This window comes from Hydra viridissima, unplaced genomic scaffold (genome assembly GCF_058129835.1).
Source record: "Hydra viridissima isolate aposymbiotic clone 2 unplaced genomic scaffold, HvirCarnegie_v1 scaffold_1, whole genome shotgun sequence".
In the NCBI taxonomy this organism is placed as follows: domain Eukaryota; kingdom Metazoa; phylum Cnidaria; class Hydrozoa; order Anthoathecata; family Hydridae; genus Hydra; species Hydra viridissima.
The window spans coordinates 26,153,822-26,166,919 of NW_028324300.1; the positions used below are offsets into that span (position 1 = coordinate 26,153,822).

At 29.4% G+C, this 13,098-nt stretch overlaps 2 protein-coding genes and 2 pseudogenes across 5 annotated transcripts; all 4 read right to left on the minus strand.

Moving 5' to 3' along the window:
- Positions 1-1,341: 1,341 nt before the first annotated feature.
- Positions 1,342-7,238, minus strand: LOC145192132 (uncharacterized). 4 transcript variants are annotated; one of them, XM_090097394.1, is made up of 6 exons: positions 7,063-7,238; positions 3,351-3,589; positions 2,988-3,218; positions 2,589-2,821; positions 1,786-1,945; positions 1,342-1,684 (listed from the first exon to the last, which is right to left on the minus strand). In XM_090097394.1, the coding sequence occupies exons 2-6, from the start codon at positions 3,574-3,576 to the stop codon at positions 1,476-1,478; spliced, it is 1,059 nt and encodes a 352-aa protein (XP_089953520.1). In that variant the 5' UTR covers positions 3,577-3,589; positions 7,063-7,238; the 3' UTR covers positions 1,342-1,475. The 4 variants fall into 4 exon arrangements, 3 of the variants coding, with proteins under 3 accessions (XP_089953520.1, XP_089953521.1, XP_089953525.1); XM_090097395.1 differs by having other exon boundaries at positions 3,351-4,227; positions 7,063-7,148; XR_016455490.1 differs by lacking the exon at positions 1,342-1,684 and having other exon boundaries at positions 1,806-1,945; positions 2,264-2,821.
- Positions 4,411-5,831, minus strand: LOC149894134 (uncharacterized). The gene has a single exon (XM_090097490.1). It carries the CDS (start codon positions 5,104-5,106, stop codon positions 4,486-4,488), a length of 621 nt encoding a protein of 206 aa, XP_089953616.1. The 5' UTR covers positions 5,107-5,831; the 3' UTR covers positions 4,411-4,485.
- Positions 4,411-6,287, minus strand: LOC149894133 (uncharacterized; annotated as a pseudogene).
- A 2,210-nt stretch (positions 7,239-9,448) lies between the features above and the next one.
- Positions 9,449-10,257, minus strand: LOC149894135 (uncharacterized; annotated as a pseudogene).
- Between the last annotated feature and the right edge of the window lie 2,841 nt (positions 10,258-13,098).

Sequence of the window (13,098 nt, forward strand, 5' to 3'; positions counted from 1 at the left end):
AGTTGAATATTGTTTTTGGAAACCGAATTGCTTTTTATTTAGAATTTTATTTTGGATTAAGTACTCATACAATCTGTTATAGATTACTCTTTCGAGAAGCTTAGAAAAGGTAGGCAGTACCGAGATAGGTCTATAGTTATTAATTAAGTATGTTTCACCTGATTTAAATATTGGTACTACTTTAGCTACTTTAAGCTTGTCCGGTACAACTCCTGTTTTAATCGAAGACTTAAAAATTTCATGTATAGGTTTATTTATCGTTGTAAAGACATTTGCCACTACCCTACTACAGATATCATCTTTACCTGGAGTTTTATTTAATTTTAAGGAATTTAGAGCAACATTAAGTTCTTGATAGTTTAGTGCTTTGTAGTTTAGTTTGCTCTGGGTTTCACTTTAGGTATGATTTGAATGAGTTATTAGGAGACTTAATTTTCGAGGCAAGATCAGGGCCAATGTTAACAAAAAAATCGTTGAATTTTTCAGCAATCGTATTTTTGTCACTGTACACTGTATTGTCAATGACGATTTGAGCAGGTATTTATTTCTTTTATAGTATTCCATGTTTTTTTAATGTCACCAGTTGCATTTTTTATTTGATTCGAGTAGTAAATTTTCTTCGATTTTTTTTTTATTTTTTCAAATAAATTTTTGTATTGTTTGTAAGTATTTAAATTTTTTTCATTTCTGTTTTTTAAATACTTGATGTAAAGTCTTTGTTTTTTTTTTTGAAGATTTTTTTATACCTCTGGTAATCCATGGACATTGTAAGTATTTTACTTTTAATTCTTGTTCTACAATTGGGAAATGATTATCGTAGTGCTTTAAGAATATTTCTATAAATTCCCCAAGTAGCAAACAATATTGGCGCAATATTGGCGCGATGTTGTTTACAATATTGGTGCAATATTGCAAACTATATCGCGCCAATATTGTAATGTCAACATTTTGCCAATATTGGCGATACAATACTGTGCCAATATTGTTAAATCAATATTTGCCAATATTGGCGGTACAATACTGCGCCAATATTGTTAAATCAATATTGGCCAATATTAGCAAAATGTTGACATTGCAATATTGGCGCGATATAGTTTACAATATTATGCCAATATTGTAAACTATTGTATTGTCTGTTATAGATTTTTATTATTATATGTATATTTTAATAAAATACAATATTGTATTTTATTAAAATATTGTACTATAGTACCAATTTGCGTTATTTTTTTGGGTTAAGCAATTAATTGTTTAACCCAAAGGAATAACGAAGACTATTAGATTGTAACTTGAGTTATAGCCTAGGAGGCGACAATATAGGAACCCTTCTAAAAAACAAGATTTTTTAAAATCTAATAATAAATTTATTAATGGTTATAACCAACTGATACAAATGAAAAAGAGAAAGAAAACCAAAATATAACAAAATAAAACAATCAATGCTATTTAAATACACTTTTCTTTATATATATACACTACTGCATTATAGTCTCACTATCAAATAGTGGACATTGAATTTCAATATCTTGTCGAAAATCATTTTTATCGCTCAATAGTGGACGTGGCTCAGTTGTGGTTCTATTCTTTCTTCCACCGTCTCTATCAATGGCCGTGGCCAGAAAGCTACCAATTCTTTCTTTAATGTTTTTGTCATTAGCATTTTCAAACTTTTTTTTTATGGCAGCTGTAAACAAATTTAAATTTAATAATGTTAAATAAATCATAAATAAAATTATTAATTTTGTAAATTAAACGAATAAGAGGATAAATAATTATATAAATTACCTATAACCACCTTGCATGACGTAAGTGCCGAAAAAGATTTCTTCTGTTTTCTGCCATACAATGAATAAAGCAAACATACTTCTTTGGCCATTAGCTGTTTTAAGATAGCCGTAGTGAGTTGCTTATAATCGTCTCCTCCAACCGATGCAAGGAAGTTCATCTTAAATAATAAAAAAACCAAATATTATTTAAGAAAAAATAAAAAATAAAAGTAATTGATTTTGAAAAAGATGAATGGTTACATAAATGTGTGTGTTTCATACAGGTTTCCAAATGTGACAATGTGATTATATATAATGTGATATTTAAAAATGATATAGAAGAAGAAAAGCAATTTGTTACTAATAGACCCATGAGGTCAACCTGTTTTGTAGATCAAGATGGCAAATTTTCATAAATGTTTTATAAAGTGATAATAACACTAGGAAAAAAACCATACAAAATTCCTTTCAGGTTTATAAGCTTCTCATACCCTTACCCACAGTTATACAATATTAACAGATTTTTCATCCACCAGCATAGGTTGTCTTTGCCACACACAAAAGCGGACCTTAAAGTTGCTAAAGTGAGGCTTCATATGACTCTAAGATTAGTAGACTCATTGCTCTACTAAATGAGCTAACTGTGCATAAAAGTTAAAAATCACAACACAATTTAGTAAGTATACTTTATATAAAGCATTTAATTCCATATCTAAATTAAAATAAATGTATCATATATATAAATGTAAAGTATACTAATTTTAAATGCACATGGAACTGTTTCTAAAAACTATTAACGGATATTAATTCTTTGATACGTACCAAAGATTCATAGGTGTCTTTATTCCTTAATTTTTCATCCAGGTCTAGAAGATCTTTTTCCTCTCTAACCGGCAAATAATTCCATTGCATTGATGGGGATGGTCCTGCTATGCTTTGATTGCAAACTGTAGGAGGCAACACTAAACCTTTTTCTAAATTGATTAAACGAGTGTTTATTTTTTTCAAATCATATTGAATGCCAACAAGCAGATCTAAGCTTTTCTTCTCAAATGCTGCAATAAAATATGTAAAATGACATAAATAAAAATGACTGACTATGACTTAAATAAAAAGCAAATAGATTAGATCTAAGATCACACAAAAAAAAGGAAAAAAAAGGTATAAACAGTACATTCAATTAAACATTCAAATAAATAACCCATCTATGTAATTCTTTACCAGCAAATCGGGTGCCTAAAGCAGCCACAACAGTAGCCAAGCTCTGGTCAGGAGAGGGAGATATTGGTTGATAATGGTTCGATATAGATGGTTCAATATATTGAACAGCGTTACAACCTGCTAACTTTTTAGCTGGAGGCATGGGAAATTCGTCGTCACTTTCAACGGCCGTTTCAGCACTTGATGTAAACTCTAATGTTTCCGTCTGTTCTAAAGCAGTTTCATAACTGTCTAAAAATATATAAAGTAAAGATGAATATAGCTGTTCACATCATTAGCATCTTGCACAAATGTAACCTAAAAGACAAAGCAAAACTAAACACTAAAACGAGCAAAAATGACATAGTAAATAACAACAATTACCAGAAAAATAAAGAATTCTTATTTTCAGATGTTTCCAGTTACTTTCAGGAGTAAGTGTGGCTTCCTGAATTGCAGCTGAAAGGCGAGATGATCGTAAGTGATTTGGCCAACACACCAAACTTTCACTGATCAGCCATGACGAACAGATAACGTCCATGGCACACATACCTTTTTTTTTTTCATCAAGAAATTCAGCAACAGCAAATTTTTTAAACTTGGTTGCCATCCTTAACTTAACCCTACAATATGTGTATATAAATAAAAAAAAATTAAAAAAATTAAAAAAGTAATTAAATAAGTAATTTTTTAAGTTTAGTGGTTCCACTCTTGTGTGGTCAGCGTAATTAAATAAAGAGCTGAAAAAAACAAAACTGTTTAGGTTCTATCTTTTTTAAGTGCATTCTTATTGGTTCATTTTTTTAATCATGAAACTCGTTGTTTTATTTTGTTTTTAAATTTTTGGTGATTTTAATTTCTACGAAATTCAAGTTTTAGCTAATTACAATGGGGCAAGAGTTTTAAATGTTTTCACGGTATATGGAAAGGTAAATTATGAGGTGATTTATCAAATATTTTAATGCTGGAAACAAGGAGACTATATACTCTTGAATAAAAGAGACATTTTCAGATTGAAAATACTTAAAACATTTGTTTGAACTGTTTTATGCTGCCCTTCCGTGTTATATATTTAAGTGATTTTATTTTGTTTGATTCTTGGATTGAAAAAAGATTTACAAAAAATAATAAATTTAATGAAAAGCCTATAATCTACTTTTAAAAAATACATAACATTAATAGTTTAAAAACGTAAATTTTAGACAAAGCTTAAGAAACGCTATTTGTTAGGATCTCTCCTTAACTATGCTGAGATGCAACACTAAAAAAAAATAAAATTTAATTGGTACTATTTAATTTCATATTCATTTTTATGTAAAAAAAAGAGTTTGTTAACTTGCATATTGCAGTAAATGTACAGTGAATTGTATAAATTTGCTTTTTAAGATAAAAAAAAAAACTACTGTAAACTTAAACTCAACCTGAAAGCAAAATCTACTTTAGTGAATAAATTATTATCTCTTTCAATAAAATAATAAAATATATAACATTAGAATAGCGTCCTAACATTTGAAGTATGTTAGTGGCCCCAATGAAGTAAAGCAAAACTAACAAAATAGTTTTCTCTTGGTAATAATAGGCATTTTTTCAGTATAGAAGTTATAGGAAAAGCAAAAAATTGATCAGATAGTTGACTAACTCTAAAGACATCGAGCAAAGAAGATTCACAAGGATAGGTGTAGAAATTTTCTTTTAGTCCAAAAACACGTGTAATTATCATAACATCGTCAGCATCAATAACATTTTCAATAAGGACAACTTTTCCATTATCAAGTAAAGCACAGTTGTTGGAATTTGCAGAAAAATATGAGAAACCAGCATATTCAACCTTTAGATATTGCTTTCCATAGTATCCTAACGTAGGGCCGTTATTGTGTATCCTTTTCAAACTTGCTATCAGGTTCATATTGCGACTAACATATGTGTTGCTATCAACTCTTTCTGACAAACGTCGACACAACTGCTGCAGTGGCATGTGACCACTTCTTAATAATCGTTTCATAATGCCTAAAGCATTTTCAAAAGGAAATGCACTGTACTCATCAAGTGAGCCATACTGTCTTACATCATCACAAATGTGACAAAGGCTATGCATTGTGTAGCTTATGGAACTGTTGCCATATAATTCTGGCATTTGCATGACAAATATGTTTAACAACTTTTATGCATAATCAACATGCGTCCAACACATATTTGGATTAGCTAAAATACTAATTGCAACATGCAATAACATAAAATGCTGGTACAGATTATTGGTAAGATGGCTTCGTAATACTAGAGGCCCAAGGTAGCACAAAAATAACCGAAACTCTGTGGCTTTCCATTGATCAATGTCCTTTAGTGATCTTGGCTTACGTGCAAATTCAACAGTAACATTAGCTGCAAAATTTTTCAAGCCATTTGAAATTATATCTGCAATTAGCGTGCTTATTTTTACTGCACGTTTTCCACGAATCCAATGCAGAAGTAATCTTCGTGTGGCACCAAGACAAACTAGATGCATATATTCAAGTGGAAATTGAGAGATGTGACCAATATTAAGCTCTAACAATGGGGATACTGCATCTGGTTTGTGATGCTGAACTTGTTGGAATAAAGCAAATGAAGCATCTGTTCTCTTCAATGCATTGATATCAGGAAATACAGTTCTATTATCTACCCTAGTTCCCTTTTGAATGCATCGCTCACAACCATAAAACCCATTATGTCCTTTTATACATTTAACAAAAGCACGTGCTGGTGCATCACACACAAAGCCTTTAACATGTATGGTAAAGTGATTTTCACCTATAAATAAGCCTTGTTCCTTCAAAACATTGAATTCAGCTACAAAACTAGCCAGAAAAACAGCTGAACTTTTTGGTTTGCTGTTGCCACAAAATATGCTAACTACAAACGGTTTTTAAATATTGTCGCCAAGTGTAACACTGCAAAGCATTGGCCAAAACTGTTTTCCTGAGCTCTTATACAAAGGCAATCCATCAATGTTAAACAATAAATTGACTTTGCAGCTTTTAATGCTGTTAAACACTAGTAAATTAGTTAACTGATGTTTCAAACCAAAATAAACAAACTCTGCTTTTTGCTCATACATGTCTTGCATGATAATAATGTCAGAACTGCTTTTTGTTTTCAATAAGGTTCTACTATCTTTGGGCAAATCTGGATGTTGTTTTGACAAGATCTTTAGTAAGTCTGATAGAGCACTATGTGTTACGTTGTGTTTGACTGACCAGCAAACAAGCAGTTCTTTCAAAGTAACCTCATCCTCAGCCTCTTCATCGTCACTGGAACAAGAAGGATAATAGCCTTGCTCATCATCAGTTACATTACAGTCATCTTCGGCATTGTTAGTCAAATTTGAGGATTGGTTTTCATCAAAAGATGATATGTCACCAAACTCAACATTTAAGGATTTTAATGTATCTTCAACCAAATAATTGTTATAAGAGTTTTGAGATAACATATTATGATTAATAGATTTATCACTAAAGTTTTTTGCCCTTTCAAAGTCACAGTTAAGTAATTCATTCCTATTATCAGCATTACTTGCTGAGTGAATTTCACTTAAATGTTGCTTAACTACTCTTCTAATATAATGTGATTTAGCAGATCGAGTTGAACTTATTGATTTTTTCATTACCTAAAAAATTGCATGACATTATATCATAAAAAAAAAAAGTAAAGTAAATATATATATATATATATATATATATATATATATATATATATATATATATATATATATATATATATATATATATATATATATATATTCAATATATTATACCAGAAAAACAAATATAGGCAGTATTGCAAAATTGTTATTGGTTATACATAAATTGAAAACCTTATAATAGTTAGAAAATAAAGAAATTAGATTAGAAATGAAGAGTAGATTAACCTAAATCTAAATTTAATAATACCTTATTTAAAATTTATTAATTTAAGAACTTAGTAATGTGTAAATAATTTACTAAATTATATGACGTATTTATTACTTAATTGATTATCTTTAACACAATAAATAGAATGCAAAAACTATATCTTACAGATGCAACCAACTCAAAATATTTTCATATAAAAGTAAACTTACTATTTCAATTTTGATACTTATATTATAGCAATATTTATCCACTTCTTCTCGTGATGCAATCTGTTTTAAATTGATTACAACCACCTCTTCTCGTGATACAATCCGTAAATTTTCAACTAAAAGGATTTCTTTACTTTTACCACTTCTTCTCGTGATACAATCTGTTTCAAAATAAGTTACAACCACTTCTTCTCGTGATTCAATCTGTAAATGTTTAATTAAGAGTACTGTGGACATTAAAGCACAAAACCAAAAGACATTATGAATATCAGATGTTACGCATGCGTACCAATATGTAAATTGGCAATATTGGCCAATATTTGAGTAATAATAACGAAACAATATTGGGCCAATATTGGCAAACAATATTGCACCTATATTCGCATAGCAATATTGGCCAATATTGGCATGCCAATATTAGTAAAACAATATTGGCGTAATATTGGTATGCTAATATTGGCCAATATTGATATGCCAACATTGGCGCAATATTGTTTGCCAATATTGGCGCAATATTGTATATCTTGGCCAATCTTGGCCAAGATACCCAATATCGCGCCAATATTGCGCCAATATTGTTTGCAACTTGGGTCATTATAAGCAGAGTTGGTATGCCCAAGGTTGCATTCTTGGTAAATCCTGTCCCACCTTACTGCCGATAGTGATTCTTTAAACTGTTGAATAGTAAAATTATTAATTTTTCTTTTATAGACTTTGACTTTAGAGTTATTATTTTTTGTGTCTTGAGAAAAGGAAAAGTATATTGGAAAGTGATCGGATATATCCGTTTTGATAACACCTGCTTTTAATGAAGAATCATAAAATGAATTAGTCAATATGTTGTCTATTGCAGTGATTGAATTAAATGTTACCCGGGTTGGTTTGTTTATTATAGGAAAGATGTAGTGTTGAAACATACCGTCAAAAAAAGTTTTGGTAACAGCATATTCATTGTACTGTAGACAGTTTATATTTATGTCTCCAATACAAAATAAAATTTTGTGCTCTTTGTTATTTTTTAGAAATATTTGTTTTTGGTGATTTGAAAAATTTTTTATATCACCTTCAGGTGGTCTGTAACAGGTGGGCACCAGCATATTTTTTAGTTTTTGTTCATTGTTTCAATCGTAAAGACCTCACCATCGGCATCAGAAACCGAAAGATCGTCTCTAATTTTAGTTGTCAGATCATTATGAATATAAGTCATAATTCCACCTCCTCGTTTTTGAACTTTTCGCTCATAAGATATTAGCTTGTAGTTCGGAATTAACAGGTTTGAATTTATTCTGGATGATTCGTCAGAACACCGAGTTTCTGTTAAGCAAATCATACTGAACAAATAATTACATTCTATAAGAAAATGTTTTAGTTTGTCAATATTGTTAATAATACTTCTTATATTTATGTGTATCACCGTAAAGTTATTATTTAATGATTTTAATTCATTTTTAAAAGTTCCTAATTCAAAAAACCGCGAGTTAAAATTATTTTCATTAAAAAAAATACAAATCTGGATCTAGACGATACTTTGTCTGACATTTTTTTCCCGTGAACTTTGGGAAGTCAGACGAGAAAACTTTGGTTTTTGCGCAAATGCAATTTCTCATCTACCGGAACCAATGATATATTAAAAATAACTAGATGTCTAACTTCCGCGTATTTTTTGAAGCAAAAATCGGCCATTATGGGGGCAAATTTAACAAATCATAAGCTTCGTATTTGTTTTGTTTTGATAAATAGCGTAAAGATTTTGCCCCCCCCCCCCCCATAATGGCCGATTTTTGCTTCACTTTTTCTTATGCCGATTTACGGCAGTTAGACATCTAGTTATTCTTAATATATCATTGACCGGAACAAATATGTTCCTGCGGCTTTTCTTTGATCTTAATGAAATACGTAAAGTATCGGGGGTTAATCATAGGTTGCGCAAAAATTTAGTTAATTAAATTATCAGTACTATTCAGAAGCAGTATAACAAAAGAAAAAGACAATTTAAAGTATGCTTTTAAAATAGTTTGTGATTTATTTTTTTTTTAATTTTTGAAGGATTACGAAAACGAAGCTTTAAAAGCTCTTAGCAATCGCATATTACCCCCGTCATTAAACCTGCAAAACGTGATTATATTTCGCCATTATTCATTTTTTTAAATAACCAAAGTTTTCTCGTCTGACTTCCCAAAGTTCACGGGAAAAAATAGTCAGACGAATTATCGTCTAATCTGGATCGTAAGAGTTATTAAGTAAAAAGTTATTTACCGATTTGAAAACATTATAGTGTTGGGTTTCGTAATCTATTGTTTGTTTAGCCATTAGTTAAGGTAATCAACTTCGCTACAATCGCTTAAAATTGCGTAAGACTTTTTCTTAATCATACGCAAAAATTTTCTCATTTTCTAAATTCGCGACAAAAAACTCTATTAAATTTAATTATAGCGTATTTACCTTGATTGCGAAGATTTTTAACTTCTTCCCAAAGTTTTTTTCTCTCTTCCATCGTCTCTTTAGCAAAGTCTTCATTTATATAAAATCCACTACCTTTTAGGTTTTTAAGTGAACTTAAAATTTTAATTTTATCTTGGTAGTTTAAAAGTTTCACTACAACAGTTCTCGGTGTTTTGTCTTCTTTATACGACCCAACTCGATGCGCTCGTTCCACAATAATTTCAGTTAAAATTTTAAGGTTGTTTGTAAATATTTTTTTTTTACAGATTTTTCACAATCACTCCAACTTTCTCCTGGTGAATCTTTCAGACCATCAACTCTAATGTTGTTACGACGAGAGCGGTTTTCTAAGTCAGTATTTTTTTTATTTATATTTTTAATTTCAAGATCATATTTCTTCCTTATTTGTGTTAATTCTTCGTTTATTTTCTCTTCTTGAAAGTGGAGACTTTCTTTCACATCGTTTAAGTCTTTTTCAATATTTTGCATATTTACTTTGTTTATCTTCAATTCATTTTCTATTTTGTCGAGTCTATCAGAAATTATTTTTATATTTCCACTTACTATTTGTGAGAAGTTCTTTTCCTGGTCTTTTAATAACCTTTTTGTTTCTTTAAGCAGAATTCTTTTTTGTTCCACAAACTTGTTTGCAATAATTTTTTCGATATTTTTGATCGTTATTTCCATTTTTTAGTTAATATTCTTGAAAAGCAGTCGAGAACACGTGCGTTAGCGGCAAAAACTTTTTGGAAAAAAAAAATATAAAAATATTTTCGGAAAAAAAAAATTTTAATGAAGCCATATAATCCATAGTACTTTCCATGGGCGCCGGCAGGCAGGGGCAAGTGGGGGCAGTTGCCCCCCCCCCTGGAAAAGCAAAATAACAAATTTTAATTTTCACAAAATTTCTTTTAGCTGTTAAAAGATTTTATTTCGATATCTCATCAATTTAACTCATTTATAGTTTACTCACCGTAATGTAAATGACTACAGTTTAAATGAAATATTACTATCAAATGCAATAACTTCCACGATGGCGGAAGCTTTTTTATAAAAGCATATTTTATATTTTAAAAAAAAGATGTTTGAATGAAAGTTTAAAAAAAATATGAAAGAAATTGATCATAGAAAAATAAAAAAGGAATAAATAGAAAAAAACAATAGTTAAAGGAGAAGTATAGAAACCAAAAAGAAGAGAGGAAGAAAAAAATGGAAAATAAAGGAAATAATAATAATAAAAAAAAAGAAATCGAATTACAACAACAAAGTTCTTACGCAAACAAATAAACTTCGAACTAACGAAGAAAGAATTGGATACAGTGATCAAATTTTTTAAATTATTTTTAATGTGTCAGTTTCATTTACTTTTTTATGCTGTTGTTTTTTTTATTGTTGGCAAATGTTTCTTGTTTGTATTGTATTTCTATTTATTTTTTTCAAATTTATTGTGTTATATTCAATTTAGTAATACTATTACCTTGTGTTTTTTGCTAGCTAAATGTTGATTATTATAATTATATACATGGCCGCCAAGAGGGGGGGGGGGAGGGTGGACGGGGAAGATTCCCGGGGCCCTGTGTGTGTGTACCAATAATTTTTTAAAGAAATTTTTAAAAGATTTAAATTGTTTTGACTTTTAAAAGATTTAATTAATTTTCAATGACCAGAGCACGCTTTTTTTGGTCCTGGGTATATAATTGATCATAATGAGGGCCCCTTAAGAAAACTTCCTCGGGACCTAAAATTTCTCTTGGCTGCTATGATTATATATATATATATATATATATATATATATATATATATATATATATATATATATATATATATATATATATATATATATATATATATATATATATATATATATATATATATATATATATATGTATATATTTAATTTGATTAACTTGCATTAACCTGCTGTATTTTAATTTTTGTTTTGTTTTTTGGAATATATCTAATTTGTATTTAATAAATCATTTAATGTTTTTTAACTAATCTTTATATTATTATATAATTTAGCATTATGAGCATTTGTCTGGGCTTTGCATGCTGAGCGTGTATCGTGAAAAAATACGCTCCAGAAAATCTGAATTTACGGAACAAATTCTAAATAAGTTTGGCAGTGAACGCAGACGACTACAATTTCTATTTACTGAATAACAATGATTTGATTCTTGTGTTTTTATTCTTACATTTTCTTTAATTTTCTGTTATCACTGGTCTAGTAAAATGACTTGATTAATTGATGCATTTATGTAGTTTTTGAAATATCACTGTTGAATTTTATTTTGCCCCCCCCCCCTTGTAAAAAATCCTGCCTGCGCCCATGGTACTTTCTATATATGGCTGGAAAGAGGTTGAGTAACACTAATTGATGCAAAAAACCTCAAGGTGTTTGCTTAAGCATACAAAAAGATATAAGAAAGTAAAGGTCATGAAAATTACGTGTTTTTTGTCAAACGTCAAATGTTTTTCGTTAAGCCGTGGAATCGCTAACAAGTATGCAAAAAAGATTTTGTTAAAATTGGGTACATCTTTAGATACATTGGCCGGGGTCTTTCAATATTTTGGTGTTTTTGGCACCTGCTACAGCTACCATTTTACCCAAAAAAATTTTTTTTTTGTTTTTTTTAGTTAATTTTGCTATTTACTTTATGTATATGAAGTTAAATTTATAAAATATTGATATTAACTCAAAAAAAATTTTTCAGGGGTTTTTCACCTTAAATCTTTATGTTCTCCAGACAATATAAAGTAAATGCAAATAAACACTTTTTGCTAAAAGCTAATTCAATAATTAGTTGAAAGAGTTTAGAATTTGATATTTTACCATGTCATTTTAAGAGAAATCAAATTAAAAAAAACAATACCCTTGTTAACACGCCAAATCTATGCTTAACTTGCAACATCTTTGATTAAAAAAACAAGTTTAATTAAAAAAAAAACAACAACAACAAGAAGCTCATAAGACTTTAACCCAATATGAGCTTTTAGTTCTGAGGATCATTTTCTTATGCACAAGATACAAATGATGCGACTTATTCAAAGATTATTTAACTAAGCAAGTATAACAATTAACTAAACAAGCATAACAAAAGCTAAGAAAAGGAAGCTATCGAAAGACATGATAACTTATACCCTGCATTTCACTTGAACAAAGTGGCCAACTTTAAATGCTATCTAAATAATAGTAAAAGATGCTTCAGTTCCTACTTATTCTCATATAAGACTGGCAGAAAATGGTTTGCAAATATATATGAATGACGTATATTCAACTTTGATGGGAAAAGAAAAATCTTTTAAAACTTAATTATAATTCTTTTAAAGCTTATAAGCTATAAATCTTTTAAAGCTTAATTATAAGGGAGGTTTTGATGGAGCAACAGGCCAGTCTCTCTAAAAAAAGGAAATAGTTCTAAATAATAAATTTTGCTGAAGAGAAACGTCTATTTGTTAGTTACTCTCAGGTACTTTATATAAGAGGGGGTTGCTAATTGATTTTAAGATTTTTCCCATCCTTTCGCGTCTTGTAAAGAGCCTCATTTTATTAATTTTAGCAAAAGTACAATTTTGTTTTTGTGTCAAAAGTAC

Excerpts from the sequence above, each read along its gene's own strand:
- LOC145192132 (XM_090097394.1), bottom strand. The coding sequence starts at position 3,576 with ATGGCAACCAAGTTTAAAAAATTTGCTGTTGCTGAATTTCTTGATGAA. Across the intron at positions 1,946-2,588 it reads AAGACACCTATGAATCTTTG|ATGAACTTCCTTGCATCGGT; the intron begins GTACGTATCAAA and ends TTATTATTTAAG. Across the intron at positions 1,685-1,785 it reads GTCATGCAAGGTGGTTATAG|CTGCCATAAAAAAAAAGTTT; the intron begins GTAATTTATATA and ends ATTTGTTTACAG.
- LOC149894134 (XM_090097490.1), bottom strand. The coding sequence starts at position 5,106 with ATGCAAATGCCAGAATTATATGGCAACAGTTCCATAAGCTACACAATG.